General features: G+C 50.8%; 5 protein-coding genes across 5 annotated transcripts; 2 read left to right on the top strand and 3 right to left on the bottom strand.

Moving 5' to 3' along the window:
- Positions 1-490: 490 nt before the first annotated feature.
- Positions 491-1,890, top strand: T310_4953 (uncharacterized protein; the record flags this gene model as incomplete). Its single annotated transcript, XM_013472165.1, has 2 exons — positions 491-994; positions 1,048-1,890. The coding sequence occupies 2 exons, from the start codon at positions 491-493 to the stop codon at positions 1,888-1,890; spliced, it is 1,347 nt and encodes a 448-aa protein (XP_013327619.1).
- A 463-nt stretch (positions 1,891-2,353) lies between these two features.
- On the bottom strand, positions 2,354-3,276 carry T310_4952 (uncharacterized protein; the record flags this gene model as incomplete). Its single annotated transcript, XM_013472164.1, has 3 exons — positions 2,354-2,434; positions 2,625-2,828; positions 2,899-3,276. The coding sequence occupies 3 exons, from the start codon at positions 3,274-3,276 to the stop codon at positions 2,354-2,356; spliced, it is 663 nt and encodes a 220-aa protein (XP_013327618.1).
- A 1,709-nt stretch (positions 3,277-4,985) lies between these two features.
- T310_4951 (CCCH finger DNA binding protein) lies at positions 4,986-6,225 on the bottom strand (the record flags this gene model as incomplete). The annotated part of the gene is made up of 4 exons (XM_013472163.1): positions 4,986-5,430; positions 5,484-6,022; positions 6,078-6,095; positions 6,166-6,225. The coding sequence occupies 4 exons, from the start codon at positions 6,223-6,225 to the stop codon at positions 4,986-4,988; spliced, it is 1,062 nt and encodes a 353-aa protein (XP_013327617.1).
- A 574-nt stretch (positions 6,226-6,799) lies between these two features.
- Positions 6,800-8,014, bottom strand: T310_4950 (D-amino-acid oxidase; the record flags this gene model as incomplete). The annotated part of the gene is made up of 3 exons (XM_013472162.1): positions 6,800-7,254; positions 7,329-7,921; positions 7,986-8,014. The coding sequence occupies 3 exons, from the start codon at positions 8,012-8,014 to the stop codon at positions 6,800-6,802; spliced, it is 1,077 nt and encodes a 358-aa protein (XP_013327616.1).
- Positions 8,015-9,316: 1,302 nt separating this feature from the next.
- T310_4949 (uncharacterized protein) lies at positions 9,317-11,446 on the top strand (the record flags this gene model as incomplete). Its single annotated transcript, XM_013472161.1, has 10 exons — positions 9,317-9,319; positions 9,442-9,838; positions 9,876-10,003; positions 10,063-10,189; positions 10,249-10,412; positions 10,542-10,579; positions 10,738-10,783; positions 10,858-11,085; positions 11,175-11,341; positions 11,416-11,446. The coding sequence occupies 10 exons, from the start codon at positions 9,317-9,319 to the stop codon at positions 11,444-11,446; spliced, it is 1,329 nt and encodes a 442-aa protein (XP_013327615.1).
- Positions 11,447-13,515: the final 2,069 nt, after the last annotated feature.

Here is a 13,515-nt window from a genome sequence, read left to right as displayed (position 1 = left end):
CGTGGCTGAAAATGTGGAGGAGCAGACGATGGAATGCTCCGTGCCTCCAGATGGACGAGATCTGGAGATGGAGATGGACGATGGAAGCAATCTGATGTCGTGAGTCGGAGTTGGCTGCTGGCTGGCGCTGGCGGCCTGGCGAGGCTCGATCCGGGAGCCGCGGCATCGACCGCCGACTCCGACCCCTCTTCACCTACCATCAATCGTCGCCGGGCAGTGATCGACCCAAAATAACAACCCATCGTCGGCTGCTTTTCTCTCTACATCATCTGACAGACGACATCCCTTTCAGTTCTCCCCCGGGAATGTGCAGGCGATCGGCAGCATTCGTTTCAGCCACCGACCCTGCTTCCAATCCGCGCCCGTCCTCCCTCGAGTGAGGGAACACATCCACAGGGGACCTCGCACGAGCCGTTCTGCTGAGAAATACTTATAGCGGTGATACTCCCGGCCCCTCGCCATGAACCTCGCCGAGCTGCTGCAGCTCAACATGGATCCTGATCGCGGGGTCGACGAGCCCGTCGACCTGCGGGCGCTCGACTACGTCTCCAGCTACGACGAGCATCTGATGTGCCCCATCTGCCATTGTCCCTTTATCCGCCCCGTTCGCCTGCAGTGCGACCATGTCTTCTGCCAGAAATGTCTGAATTCTGCCATCACCTCCGCCGCCGCTGGCCCGGACGACTTTCCCTGTCCGACCTGCCGCGCCCCCACCAAGGACATCTTCATGAACGTCCCGCGCCTGCTGATCAACATGTGCGATGATGTCCGCGTGCGCTGTCCGTTCTCGAGCGAGGGCTGCAAGGAAATCCTGCCTCGGGGGCACGTTCAGTCCCATGTCGACAAGTACTGCGAGTACAAGCTGCTGGACTGCCCGAGCCCGACGTGCTCGAAAAAGACCCGGAAGAAGAACATGAGTTCGGAGCGGCGGTGCATGCATACGCTCTTCCGGTGCGAGGACTGCGAGGAGGATGTGATGGAGCAGGATTTAGAGGTGGGTGGATTCTTTCAGTCGCAGTCAGTTGCGGCGAACTAAAACGTGGTTAGGAACATCGAAAAGAGCTCTGTCCGAGTCTGCGAACGACATGCCCCGACTGCGAGGCTGTGGTCTTCCGCAACGCCCTGGCAGAGCACATCGACACCTGTCCGGAAGCCATCCACCCGTGCCAGGCGTCCAAGTACGGCTGCAGTGCCAAACTCAAACGGGCTGATCTCACCATCCACGAACGGAGCTGCCCGTTGGTAACGATCGGACCGTACATCGAGGCCCAGAACTCGCGCATCGACGCACTCGACATGACGATCCGGCAGCTGAGGCAGCGAAACGAGATCCTCGAGGACGGGATCGCCAACATCCGCTCCACGCTGGTCGAAAGCGCCCGGTTCCTCCAGGACGGACGAGACGGGCGACGAAGCTCGCCAGGAGGACGGGGGCGAAGTCGCTCGCGGTCGTCGTCTCAGCCGCGGGCGTCGGATTCGGCGATCGACCGGTCATCGAACCTGTCGTCGTCGAATGCGATGACGTATTTGCTGTCGCTGCACGAGTCGCTGCGGGAGGAGGTATCACGACTGTCGGTGGCCATCTCGGATCTGGACGCGCGCGCCAGCATGGCGATCATGAACGAGAGCCTCCGGCTCAAGGAAGACATGGCGCACACGAACGCGGCGGTCAACAGCATCCGAATGCAGATCCACTGGCTGATGAATCCGCGTCTGCACCAGGGCCGGGCTGGGTCGACGGGCGACAGCCGCACGAGCACGACGACGGCGGGTCTGCGATCTGCCAGCTCGGGGCCGAGCACGGCAGGACCGGCGACGGCAGGGTCAGCGACGGACAGGTTGACACCTCGCCGGCTCAGCGATAGTGGGCGAGAGGGGACGAAGCTGTAGCCGACGCAGAGTGGGACTGCAGTCGACCGACAGGACGAGTTGATGGGAGGAGAATGGTGCAGGCAATCCCTGTTTATGCTATACTATGCTATTGCTATTGCTACTATTATTATACCCCTGTTAGTTAGTTAGGTACCTGCTTTCTGCCTGTCATTTCATTTCGTTGTCTTGGACATATGTGTACGGCAGATTGATTGACGGATGACGGACGACGAGGACGGACGGACGGACGGATTTACGATTGTTTCTGTTTCTGTATCATAATAAAATAATGAATGAGGATAATGATATGATATGATATGATAAGGATACCAGCCAGAGCTAGTCTAGCCTAAGCATGAATTTCATTTCATTTTTTTTGATTAATTGATCAATTATGAACTTATCTGATCACCATGTAGAGCTACTTACCTACCTATCTATGGAGCAGAAAATCTACGTATTATTCTTCCTGTTCTAGTAATCAACGCTGTCTTGAACTTGCATTATCAGGTTGGTAATAAGTATGATCAGTATGATCTTTATAGTCAGTAATTATTAGAAACTGCATGTATGCACAGTACAGTCACTTATTCTATCCAGCACTGCACCCTCTTCCTCCTCTCTTTTCTTTTCTCTTTTCTCTTCTCTTATTCTATACCTCACTATCAACCATCCGCGACATGCCTCATCCTCATAAAAAGCTCAAACTCCATTCTCTCTCCAGGTTTCGGCCCTCTCAAGATCTGACCAACCATATTCGATCCGGGCGGAAAGTCCGATTCGAAACAAGGCTCCCCCATCCCTTTCATGTTCGTCAGCACTGCCTGACGGGAGTGCCAGTCTAGGAGGGCGTCTGGAGGGCGGTTGGGGTTCGTGAGGAATGATGATGCACCAGGGAGAAAGGTTCCTGCGATGTTGTCTATGTTTGGGCGGAAGGAGATGACCTTGTAGCCGTGCTATTATGAACAAAGATTATTAGTGATAATGATATCTCACAAAAGAGAATATAGTTGTATTGTACTGTACCTTCGCAGAGATAGAGAACGCATAAGTATCAAACAGGGCGTGTATGTGAGCTCCAAGAAGGATACCGTTTTGCACAGAGTTAATATTGTCGCCATCCGGTCCTGGAATAGTGATATGTTGATCAAAGCCTAGCGTGTTCCAAAGACCGGAGTAGGCAAGTGGAAATATATGCGCTGCCTCGAATCTGTCCCAGACTCCGGCTTGGATGTTGACGGGATGGTTCTGGACTTTTGCAATGATGCACCCACGATCACGGTCGCGTATGGCATTGGCGAATGCCTGCTCCGTCGATGCGGAGGACGGTTTACTTCTTGTTCTGGTGAGGGCGGTTTCGCTTGTGAGTTTGATAGGTACTAGATCAGATATATCTTTCAGCATCATGATCAAGAGTTTCCTGTAGGAAAGAAGAAGATCCCCTCACACTCCGAGACGATATAGTACCTCCCAGGCTGTAAAGAATTGTTGTCTCTTGGTACTATCTGCTTTTCTTCGTTTTGTAGACTCCAGGCATCATCATTGCCATCACTGGGCATGGATCCGATCAGGATGGCTACCATGTCATACAAGAGCTGATTCGAAATGCCCCTTGTGAGATGGAGTCCTCCGATCTGCTCTGGGGGAGATTGATTGTCGAAAATGTGCACGTCTCGAAGGAGCGAGCGAGCTGTAAGCCTTGACCCAACAGGAGGAAGGGGAGGGGGACTACTCTGTGCGTGAAGGGTCTCGATGATGTGAATGTGAATATGAGCTTCTTGACTGTGGCTCGACCCGGCGGCGTCGACGTCGTGCAGGAAGAAGCTCTGGTATTATTGCCGGTGAAGGTGAAGGAGATCTATGCGCCAGACGGCGGGATCGACGTCGAGTTGAAGTAGCTGACATCGTATCGTCGCGCTGAGTCTCAAGGCAGCAGCTCAGAAGATTCTGGGGAAGACGTTTATATATGGGAGACAAGCTAACAGACTAACCAAGACCTAGGTCGGGCTGACTGGTGGCAATAATCTAATAAAGAAAATTCTGTGAAGCTTGCGAAGGCAGAGACTGTCCAAGGCAAAAGTGAATTGAAGTGAATGTTGATGACTGCCGTCGTCCCATGGTTTCCTTGAAAACATAACAGTGATTCGGCGTACCAATACTCGTGAGATCAATGTGGTGAATACCACCAAATTGTGAAGTTGTTACCATTCTTAAAATCTATCTGCAGACACAGCGCATGCGGATAGAAAGAGTAGTAATTAATCTCTGTTCTAAATAATTGAATTGACTGGAATGGAATGACGGGCGGCAACCCAGAGTGAGATCCCATCGTTCTTGCTACAATATGCCATCTACGATGGTAGTACTATTGAAGATGATGACGATTTGTAGGTACCTAGGTATCTAGGTAGGTATTTGACATTCCTCGCAGCTGGTGTAGAACAAAACAGTCAATGTAATTAGTGACTCTTGCAATTTGACCAGACTAATCACCTGATCGCGCGAGCTCAGGGAGTCGACAGGCTAATATCTAGCTAGGATGGAGGTATTTTAAGCTTGTTGTCTCGAATTGAAGAATAGTGAATTTGCTAGCACTTTATGGTATCATACATATCATATCATCTGACAGTATTGTATTTGGTGAGAGAAGCAAGCAAGCAAGCTTCTTCTCCCTCTCTAGTCTGTAATTTTGTCTGTCTGCCCACCAGACCAGAACAATCAGATCTGCCATATCGAACACTTTTGTCTTTGTTTGTACGCAGTACTATACAAACAGACAGTCACACAGACAAGCCCAAAGGTAAAAAAAATTATACCTTTGTCGAATCAAACCAAACCTCAAAAACAATGGTTTGTGAGAGAAGTCTGATGGCATATCCATGCCATGCATGCCATCATTTCTCTCCCCTAGCCCAGGAAGAGTCCCGTCCCATGAAAATCAGAATAAATGAATGTGAAATGCTTCGTTTTTGCTGCCCTTGCCCTGCCCTGCTTTACCTGCCTTGCCTGCCCTTGCGTAGAAAATCTATCAGTGGTATGGTATGGTATTATTTGGCTCGTAATCATCAAATGCGGGAAATCAGAATAAATAAAATATACTTTTGCGTATTTTTTCATCCTGCGCCCTCCTGGGCAACGGCCTCGCTGGTCTCGTTTCCTGCAGCGTCGGTGGTACTGCTGCCACCACCGTACATCCTCGCAAGGCGCTCTTCTTCCCTCTGCTCGCGCAGTCGCTCCGTCTCCCGGCGCAGCGCTTCTAGATTCCATATGCCGCGCTCGCCTTCGCCGTCACTGTCGTCCTCCGCACGCCAGTTGCCGCTCTCAAACAGCATCCGACCGGTCGCTTCCTTCATCTTGCGCGCCTCTTCCTCCGCCGCCTTCTTGTCCAGACGCTTCTTCTTCCATTCCGCGAACGTCTCCGGGGTCACGGGCGTCAGGGGGCCCTGCAGCTTGTGCCGTTCCGACTCGAGCCAGTCCTCCAGGGTGAGCGCATTCAGAGGCGAATTTTCCATCGCCGCCTTTTCTGCGGCTTTCTGCTCTTTAGTCTTGAGGACGAAGCTGTTGTCCGTTAGTCCAGCTGCCCAGACAGCAAGAGAAACGACAGTACATACCCCGGTGGCAGCGCATGCCGGTACATGCATTTGTCGCCGCCGTTCGGACACGTCCAGAACCAGCCGTACTTCTTATTCTCGACCGCCTCGATAAAGTACTTGCAGACCTTGTCGGTCGTCGTGCGCGGGTTGCCGTGCTTGCTCAGCACCACCTTGCGCAGCTTCTCCTCGTCCCACTTGTCCATCGTGTCGTTGAGCTTCTCCTTGTCGAGATCGCGCGTGTCCTGGTAGATGTCCTTCTTCTCCGACTTCCGCTCCACGCTCGGGTCATGGCTGAACTTGCACTTGTTGCCCTTGTCGCAATTGCCCTGCTTGTAGAACACGCACAGCACCGTCTTGGGGTCGACGCCAAAGGGCACCTTTTGTGTCTGCACGGGCTTGAACAGCTCCGCCGCCTCCTTCCGGGCCTGCTCGGCCGCCTTCTTCTCCGCCGCTCGCCGGGCCTTCTCTGCTTCCTTCCGCTTCTCCTCGGCGCTCTTGTTGTTCTTGGCCTGGGCTTGCAGCTGGGCGATCTGTTTCCGGGCTACGCCACCTTTTTTCTGTCGCTCTGCGTTAGCATCGCATGCCAGATGGTCACTTTTCGACTCGACGTACATTTTTCATACCAAAGGTCTGTCACCAGTCATCTCAAGTCAGCCATTTTGTCGCAGAGGTCGTGCGGTGGACGGCTGGAAGGACGCACCTTGTCCTCGACCGTTTGCTTCTTTTTCTTGGGTTGCTCCGCTCCCTTTTTGGGCGGCATCTTGGCGGTCTAGTTGTGCTTCGATCAGGTGAGGGACAGTGCAATTCGGTATTCTGGGATGTGATGGAAGCAAGGTTGCGTGGACGTAGAGAGACAAGTAATAATTTGAACTGTACGGAAAGGTGTGTCAGAACGGTGGTGGAAGTTGAACTTTGGCCGTGGACGAGTCTGGGTCGTCCACCCAGGGCGGGGAACGCGTTGGACGGCGGCGATGTTTGGCTGCTACGGGTGTGGCAAAAGCGATGTGGCCGTGCGCGTAAGCCTACAATATAATATCTCTGCACAGTGCAGAGTGCCAGTTACTTTATCAATCAATCATGATAGTTATAGTATAATTCTAGCTAGTATGAATCTGACTAAAATGCAAGTATGTTGGTATTTTGAGATGCATCATCTCTTCATCTACAGCTGCGGTGCGTACAAGTATACTCCATAGATGCACGGCATCCCGATGTGGCGACTAAGCACACGACTAGCAATGTATAGGCGGACATCACACTTGAGTTTTAAGTGATGACGGAGCTGGAACCAAAGTATTATTCTGAGCGATCAATACCTCGTTTTTTCACCGACTCTACAATGCAGCCCTTTCTTGCAACACCCCCCGCTCCAGCAGCAACCCTTTCACATCCTCCGCCACGCCCCAGGATATCTCGTACCCCCGTCCGCCAGCACCGTAGGCATGGACGACGACCCGGTTTGATGTCTGGCCGTCCGTCCCCACCACGCTGACCGTCTCTGCCTCCAACCGGACGCCGCCTTCCCGCGCAGGTCGTCTTCCGACAATGTCGCGGATCACGTCGAACTGGCCGTTGCTTTCCGGCGTGAAGGGGAACCATTTGGCGGCGTTGGCGAGCAGCGTGGCCCGGATCTCTGGCAGCGGTTCTGGGTTCCAGTCGTGCGGCTGCTTGGTGCCGCCGATGATGGTGCCTCCTTCGAGCGGCCGCGGGATCGAGAAGGACCACGAGCCGTCGGCGTTTTGCCGTGTGACGGTCGTGCGGGAGGGATTGCGGACGAGACAAGTCTGGCCTGTAGATCGTAGTCGTTAGAGGAAAGCATGTTCATGCAGAAACGAGGGAGGAGTTGTGACGTCAACTGCATACCGCGGATGATAAACGACTTGGGATCCGCGAATCCCAAGCCGGAACAGTTCACCACCGTCGTCACGTTGCTCGCCAGGTGGAACGCCTCCAGGAGACTGGCCAGCGTGTACTCTTTGGTCTGGCCGCCTCGGAGGATGAACTTGCGCAGCAGATGCGCGCAGTACACGGGCGGATTGATGCAGTACGCCCAGTAGCGGATCCCCCATTTCACGCCCTCAGGCAGCTCAGCCGGGCTCAGCTCCCGGAGGCTGTCGCCAAGGTGGGCATACGCGCTGTCCGGGTCCCGGATCGCGTCGAGATACTCCTGCGGCGGATTCTCGAAGTGCTCGATGCCTTCCATGAACTCGACCCCGGCCGCGGGCTCCTCGGCGGCGATCTTCTGGAAGATGTCGTAGGTATGCCGTGCCCACCGAGCTTCCCTGACGACCTGGGGAGACTTGCCGGGGGCGGGGCGGTAGTGGGCACCGGCCCAGGGCGAGGCGTAGTTGATCGAGGTGGTGTTGGGGAACTCGCGCGCGACAATGAGGAGCGATTGGCCGGGCTTGAGGTGTTGCTGGATGGCGAGTGCGGTCGAGAGGCCCAGCACTCCGGCGCTGTAGTCAGGATCAACATGCTGTATATTAATACCGCTTGGCAGAGATGAGCCAGTCGCCCTACCCTATCACGACAATCGTCTCGGCCGTCATCTTATTCCACGAGTGTCATATATTCAGTATGTCGTTGAGATCGTCACTCGCTCGTCCTATTCAATGAACCATGCGACAGTGATATATACCTAGCCAAATTTAAAAATGTAGGACGACTGTTAGGTGGAGAAACAGTAGGCGAGATAAGAAAAGGCGACACCCGCTAGTAGAACTCAGACTCATAACCAGACATCAAGACACCAGATTAGAGAGCATCGTACATTATTTATTTATTTCACGGCAATTCCATTTGCATTCTGCGTTTGTATATGTGTGGTCTGCGAGACCAGAAATTCTGTAAACAAAAGAATGAATAAATGATAAGCTATTCCACTATCGACAGTCGGAGAAACGTCCGAATCACGCGTATCTAATCGCTGAAGCGAATCGTGATTGGTGGACGCTGAGGGGGGATGCCGCTCGCACGTGGCTGATGACTCATCCATATCTCTATCCAGTATGATATACTTAGACATAATTGCACATAATATAAAATTAAAAATTTCATGCCTAGCATTATATGGCTGGCGTGGGAAATGGTAGACTGTCAGTTTTCGGCACTGAAGGTTGCGCGTTAGTCGCGTTAGAATCGTGTTGTCTCTTTGTCGTTTTATCAGATTAGATTGACTTTTTTAATTCATGTAATTTTTTACTGACATCTACTTACTAAGTATGGAAACTCAAACATCGTCAGTATCGATGACGCCTTCGGGGTCTATTTCTGCTTACTTCCACTATTATCAGGCCCTTGAAATTGATGTTCGGGACTAGACTATTCCTCCACAAGGCTAAAACCACTGCCGGCGTTGTTGCTGCTGTGTCGAAGACTCGAAAGAGGAGTCGTCAGCGTTATCTCGCAGTGGGCTTTTCGAAGTGGTCCTTTGCTTGAGCTAGATCTCGTACGTCTTGCTATGTTTTGTTTGTGATTCATGTTACGATAAACAGCACTTAGCGGTGCTTCAGCTTCCGTCCAGTGTCTTCTTGGCTTATAGTCGATCTAGTATTTGGTTTAGTCCCTATAATCACTTAAGAGTTAGATTATAATCAGTCGTTCGATTTATTGATCTGTCTTGGAGGTCATGTGCTTGAAGTTACGAAAATTTTTTGTTGGGATATTCTCAGAGAGGTACGTGACAGGCGAGCAGTGACAGTGTATGACGCAGTTCTGACTGATGATTTGTATAAATGGTAGATTTTAATAAACGGGTAGTTTATGGAGGGGGGACTTTTTTCTAATGTCGATTTTGATCAACGGTCGGTAAACGGTTGATCGACGGTTTTCAAGGCCCCAATTTGTCTGGTATGGTAATGATGAACGTCCATAGTCTCTGACTAGCTTGTTGTGCAAGTCCTGCAAAAGAGTCTTGCCAGCGATGATAATACACACACATGTTCGACGATGACAGGCTGACTCTTGCAACGTACAGTCTACTCCTCCAACTCCTCACCGTTTCGGTAGTTCCCCGGGAATCCAGCTAAATGAGACAGCCGTTGAGAAACCGACCGATCGGATTCTGCAGCCTGTCCGCCTAGCCAGTCAGCCGGCGGGCTGTCAGCTAGCTGGAGAAACCGTTTACACACCGTGGACAGACGGAGGCGGTAGCTCGTTTCCACTTTCAGCTCGGCGCATTCTCAGACACAAAATTGCCGTTGCAAGTCACACGGACTGCTGCGACCAGTCTTGGCCAGGCCAGCGCCTGACTAACGGTGAAGACAAGGGCATAAGAGTAGCAATTCGATTGCAGCTGTCTCTCTCTTCCCAATCATGCCGAATTCGCATCGCGCATCCAGGACCCCCTGCCAGGGTTTTTCCTTTTGACTCAGGTATTGTTGTCACCAGAACGCAACTTTACCATGGCAGAAACTCCAGCGCAGAGTGAGTCTCCGAAACAAAGTCAATCTCCGAAACGAAGTGGATCTCCGAAACAAAATGAGCCTACTGGGCCCAATGATCAAAGCAGTCAACCTCCCATTGAAGTGGATGCTCAGGTTCGCAAAAGCAATCCAATATCATCTCTATAACGATCATAATTTCTAACGGATCATAGGCCACTGACAACGATGCAGCTATGACTGACGTCTCGTGCAGCTCGACCTACAGCACTTCCTTGACTTCCTCTGTGGTGGATTACCGCGTTGAAAATGGCAGGCGTTACCACGCTTATCGCGATGGAAGTGAGATCTTCAGGAAATTCCTAAAAATTCTGCATCCTTACTAATTAAATATCTACTAGGTTACCTCTTACCAAATGATGAAGAAGAGTCTGATCGCCTGGACATGGCCCATGAGCTGAATCTGAAAATGATGGAAAGGAAACCATTTTTGCGCCTATTGGACCATCCCCACAGCGAGTCCTTGACATTGCGACTGGGACGGGGATATGGGCAATTGATTTTGGTAAGCAGTTTGAATGGAGCTTTCCATTTTTTGCCGGAGACTTACCTGCTTTGCAGCCGATCTATATCCTTCTGCAGAGGTGAGCATCCTGCCTGAGAGAAACGGCATCTGCTAAGACATCTCCTTCAGGTCATTGGTAATGATCTGAGTCCTATTCAGCCGTCCATGTTAGTTGCACCCCTCCTCTCTGTGAAACTCTTACTGATAAAGAGTGCTGAGTGCCTGTGAAGGGTTCCACCCAATCTGAAATTTGTGGTCGATGATATCGAATCCGATTGGGGATATGAGAACACTCCGTTTGACTTTATCCATGCCCGGTATCTAGGCCACTCGATCAGGAATTTCAAGAAGGTGATACAGGAATGCTACAAGTAAGGCACTTATCTAACTTACCAGCTAAGCTTCCGCTAATATGACAATTAGATGCACTAAGCCCGGGGGCTAGGTAGAGTTTCAGGACTGGGATGCACGGATCAGGTCTGAGGATGGAACTCTTGGGGGCACGGGACTTCAGAAGTACTACGCAGAAATTGTAAAGGCTTATGAGAAAGCAGGGTATCCTGCAAGTCCGGGGAGACACTTTAAAGAATGGTTTGAAGAAGCAGGGTTTGTGGACATCCATGTTCGGAAATATCCTGTGCCGATGGGTGTCTGGCCTAAAGATCCATATTATGTACGTTTTACTTTCTATTCACTTCCTCTCTCTCTCTCTTTTATTTTCTTCTTTCAAAACTATACTAACTCGAATCGCATCGACTGCAGAAAGAAATCGGGGCATGGCTTTGCGTCGTAGTCTCGGAAGGTTTCGAGGCCGCTGCCATGGCCGTGCTGACCAGACATGAATCATGGAAGCCCGAGGAAGTCAAAGTTCTTGCTGCTGGAGCACGGAGGGATATCCAGAACCGTAAGATCCATGCAGTGATGGACTTGTAAGTCGGCGATTATTTGATATTCATTTTTATTTTCTACCTTGAGGTTTCACTAACTAACTATCTACTTTTAGTTGGGTTGTGTATGGTAGGAAGCCCGAGTGAACGGGGCCGGCGAGAAGCAACCCGTATCCAAAACGAAGAAGGGGATATTAATTAATCCCAACGAGAGAGAGAATTTTGGTATATATAGAGTCTTTCTGCCTAAATTTGTCTGTGTCCAGAGTTTGATATTCTCAGGTAATCATTGAATGGAGTCTTGGTTATTAGTCACGAAATTGCTCGTCATTGTCGTTTAAGAAAAGAAGAGAGAGTTCCCCAAGTTCGTCAGTAACCATATTTGTTAGTAACCATATAAGTCCTCACACTTTGAGTTTGTCTAGTATAAAAAACTAGTCTGAATAGAAGAAATAAATAAAAATGATGGGTAGTTTGTATTAATGTAATACTCGAAGAAATTGAGTTGAGGTGCACTAACTTAAAAACTGACTTTAACCAAGATATAGCCAAGATGTGAACAAAGTTACTTTCGGAGAAAATATTAACAGCAACGATAAGAGAAGGAATTACGCGTTCATGTTGTTGCTGTTGCTCTTTTATTTACGGATCATTGGCGGATTGAAAAGCCACACACATCACATTCTCTTAGCTTTTATCTGCAGTAAAGGCAGGTTTAGCACAGAATACGAGAGGACCAACCCGAGTGCGGACTAATTAGACAATGATCGTGGTGCGCCCGATAATACGAGTGACTCATTCAGCACATATATAAAAGGGCCAGAGTGTCCACGCGCAGAGGAATCCTTAAAGTTCAATTTTTGCTACTATGAAGACTAATTAACACAGAATTGCGGAAGAATTTATTTATTTATTTTGTCTTTGTTCTAATGCAACCCTCTCATCCGATGCTACCTTTACCCAGTATGATGCCATCACCAGCGCCAATGTCGAGATGTGTATATACCTATCGAGCTCTGTCAGCTATTTTTAGGGAGAAGTGCTAGTGTTTGTCCTACCCTCGCTTCGGCCTTCTGATTTTCCGCACTTAGCGGCTGTCAATTCTTTTTAGGGCAGGTGGACTAACGACCAAATCCCGCAGGAGAACGAAACAAAGGCCATCTTCATGCGCATGGGGTAGCATTGGGCCGGTTTCTGTCGTGCCAGCCTGCTGGCTCGAGCTTCTCACTAGTGTTAAGAACGGAATTTAGCCATTGCCAGCTCCCTTATCGGATGGCAGGTGCCGGACGGTCGTGGGTGCGTATTTTCCGGCAATGGACACCATTTCCATTCAACCACTGCAGTCGTCTACTTGGCCATGTGAAAGATAGGCCAGTCTTGCGACTAGTCCTAGAATGGAATGCGCAATGCGTCTTCATATCAGCGACAGACTGTGGAAGCATTCTGATATTGTGATATCAATATGGCTGTGAAGGCTGGACTGAACCAAGCAAAACCCACTGCGATAACCTTAGATCTGGCCCCTTGCTTGCTCGCTGCCAGCAGACAATGTAGTTCACGACGCTGCAGCGCAACCCCGCCAAGGCACTGGGCTGGCAAACCCCTCTGCTAGTCTCCTTGCTTTGTCCGTCGACGAGATGGCGTTATCGAAGCGCACGAGAAGGCGCTGAACGGCCATCGCCATGCTCGATCGCGTGACCGTATAAATCAGGGGTCGTGCCTTCCCCATGGGATCTGCAGCTGCCACGCTCCCCTCTTCCTTCTTCTTTCTTGTTCTTCCTCTTCTTCTTCTTTCCCTCCTCCATCGTCCCCCCACAGCGCCAAAATGGCCGCCAAAGAACCAGAGAAAAAAGACCTCGACATCGCTGCAACTCCAGACGTCGAGGACGGCTCCGAGACAGCCTACAAAGAGGTCCCTCTGAACAAGGCGATTGTTGCATCCGACGACGACGAGTTTGTCGATCCGCGTCTCAAGGACTATCCCATTCCCCTGGTAGCCAAGACGGTCGGCCTCGAGAATGATCCAACGTGAGTAGAGTAGTAGCCCTGGCGAACTTATCTCTCCGGCCACTGACCTGGCTGCTGCAGCGAGCCCATCCTCACCTTCCGCTTCTGGTTTCTGTCGACCTTCTGGATCGTCATCGGCTGTGGCATTTCCTCCTTCTACTACTTCAAGCCGTATAGCATGAACCTGACTAGCTATGCCGTCCAGCTGC

This window comes from Rasamsonia emersonii (genome assembly GCF_000968595.1).
Source record: "Rasamsonia emersonii CBS 393.64 chromosome Unknown ctg1118621760202, whole genome shotgun sequence".
NCBI lineage: Eukaryota > Fungi > Ascomycota > Eurotiomycetes > Eurotiales > Trichocomaceae > Rasamsonia > Rasamsonia emersonii.
Note: the sequence above shows the minus strand (reverse complement) of the source record. Positions and strands in the feature narration are given on the sequence as shown.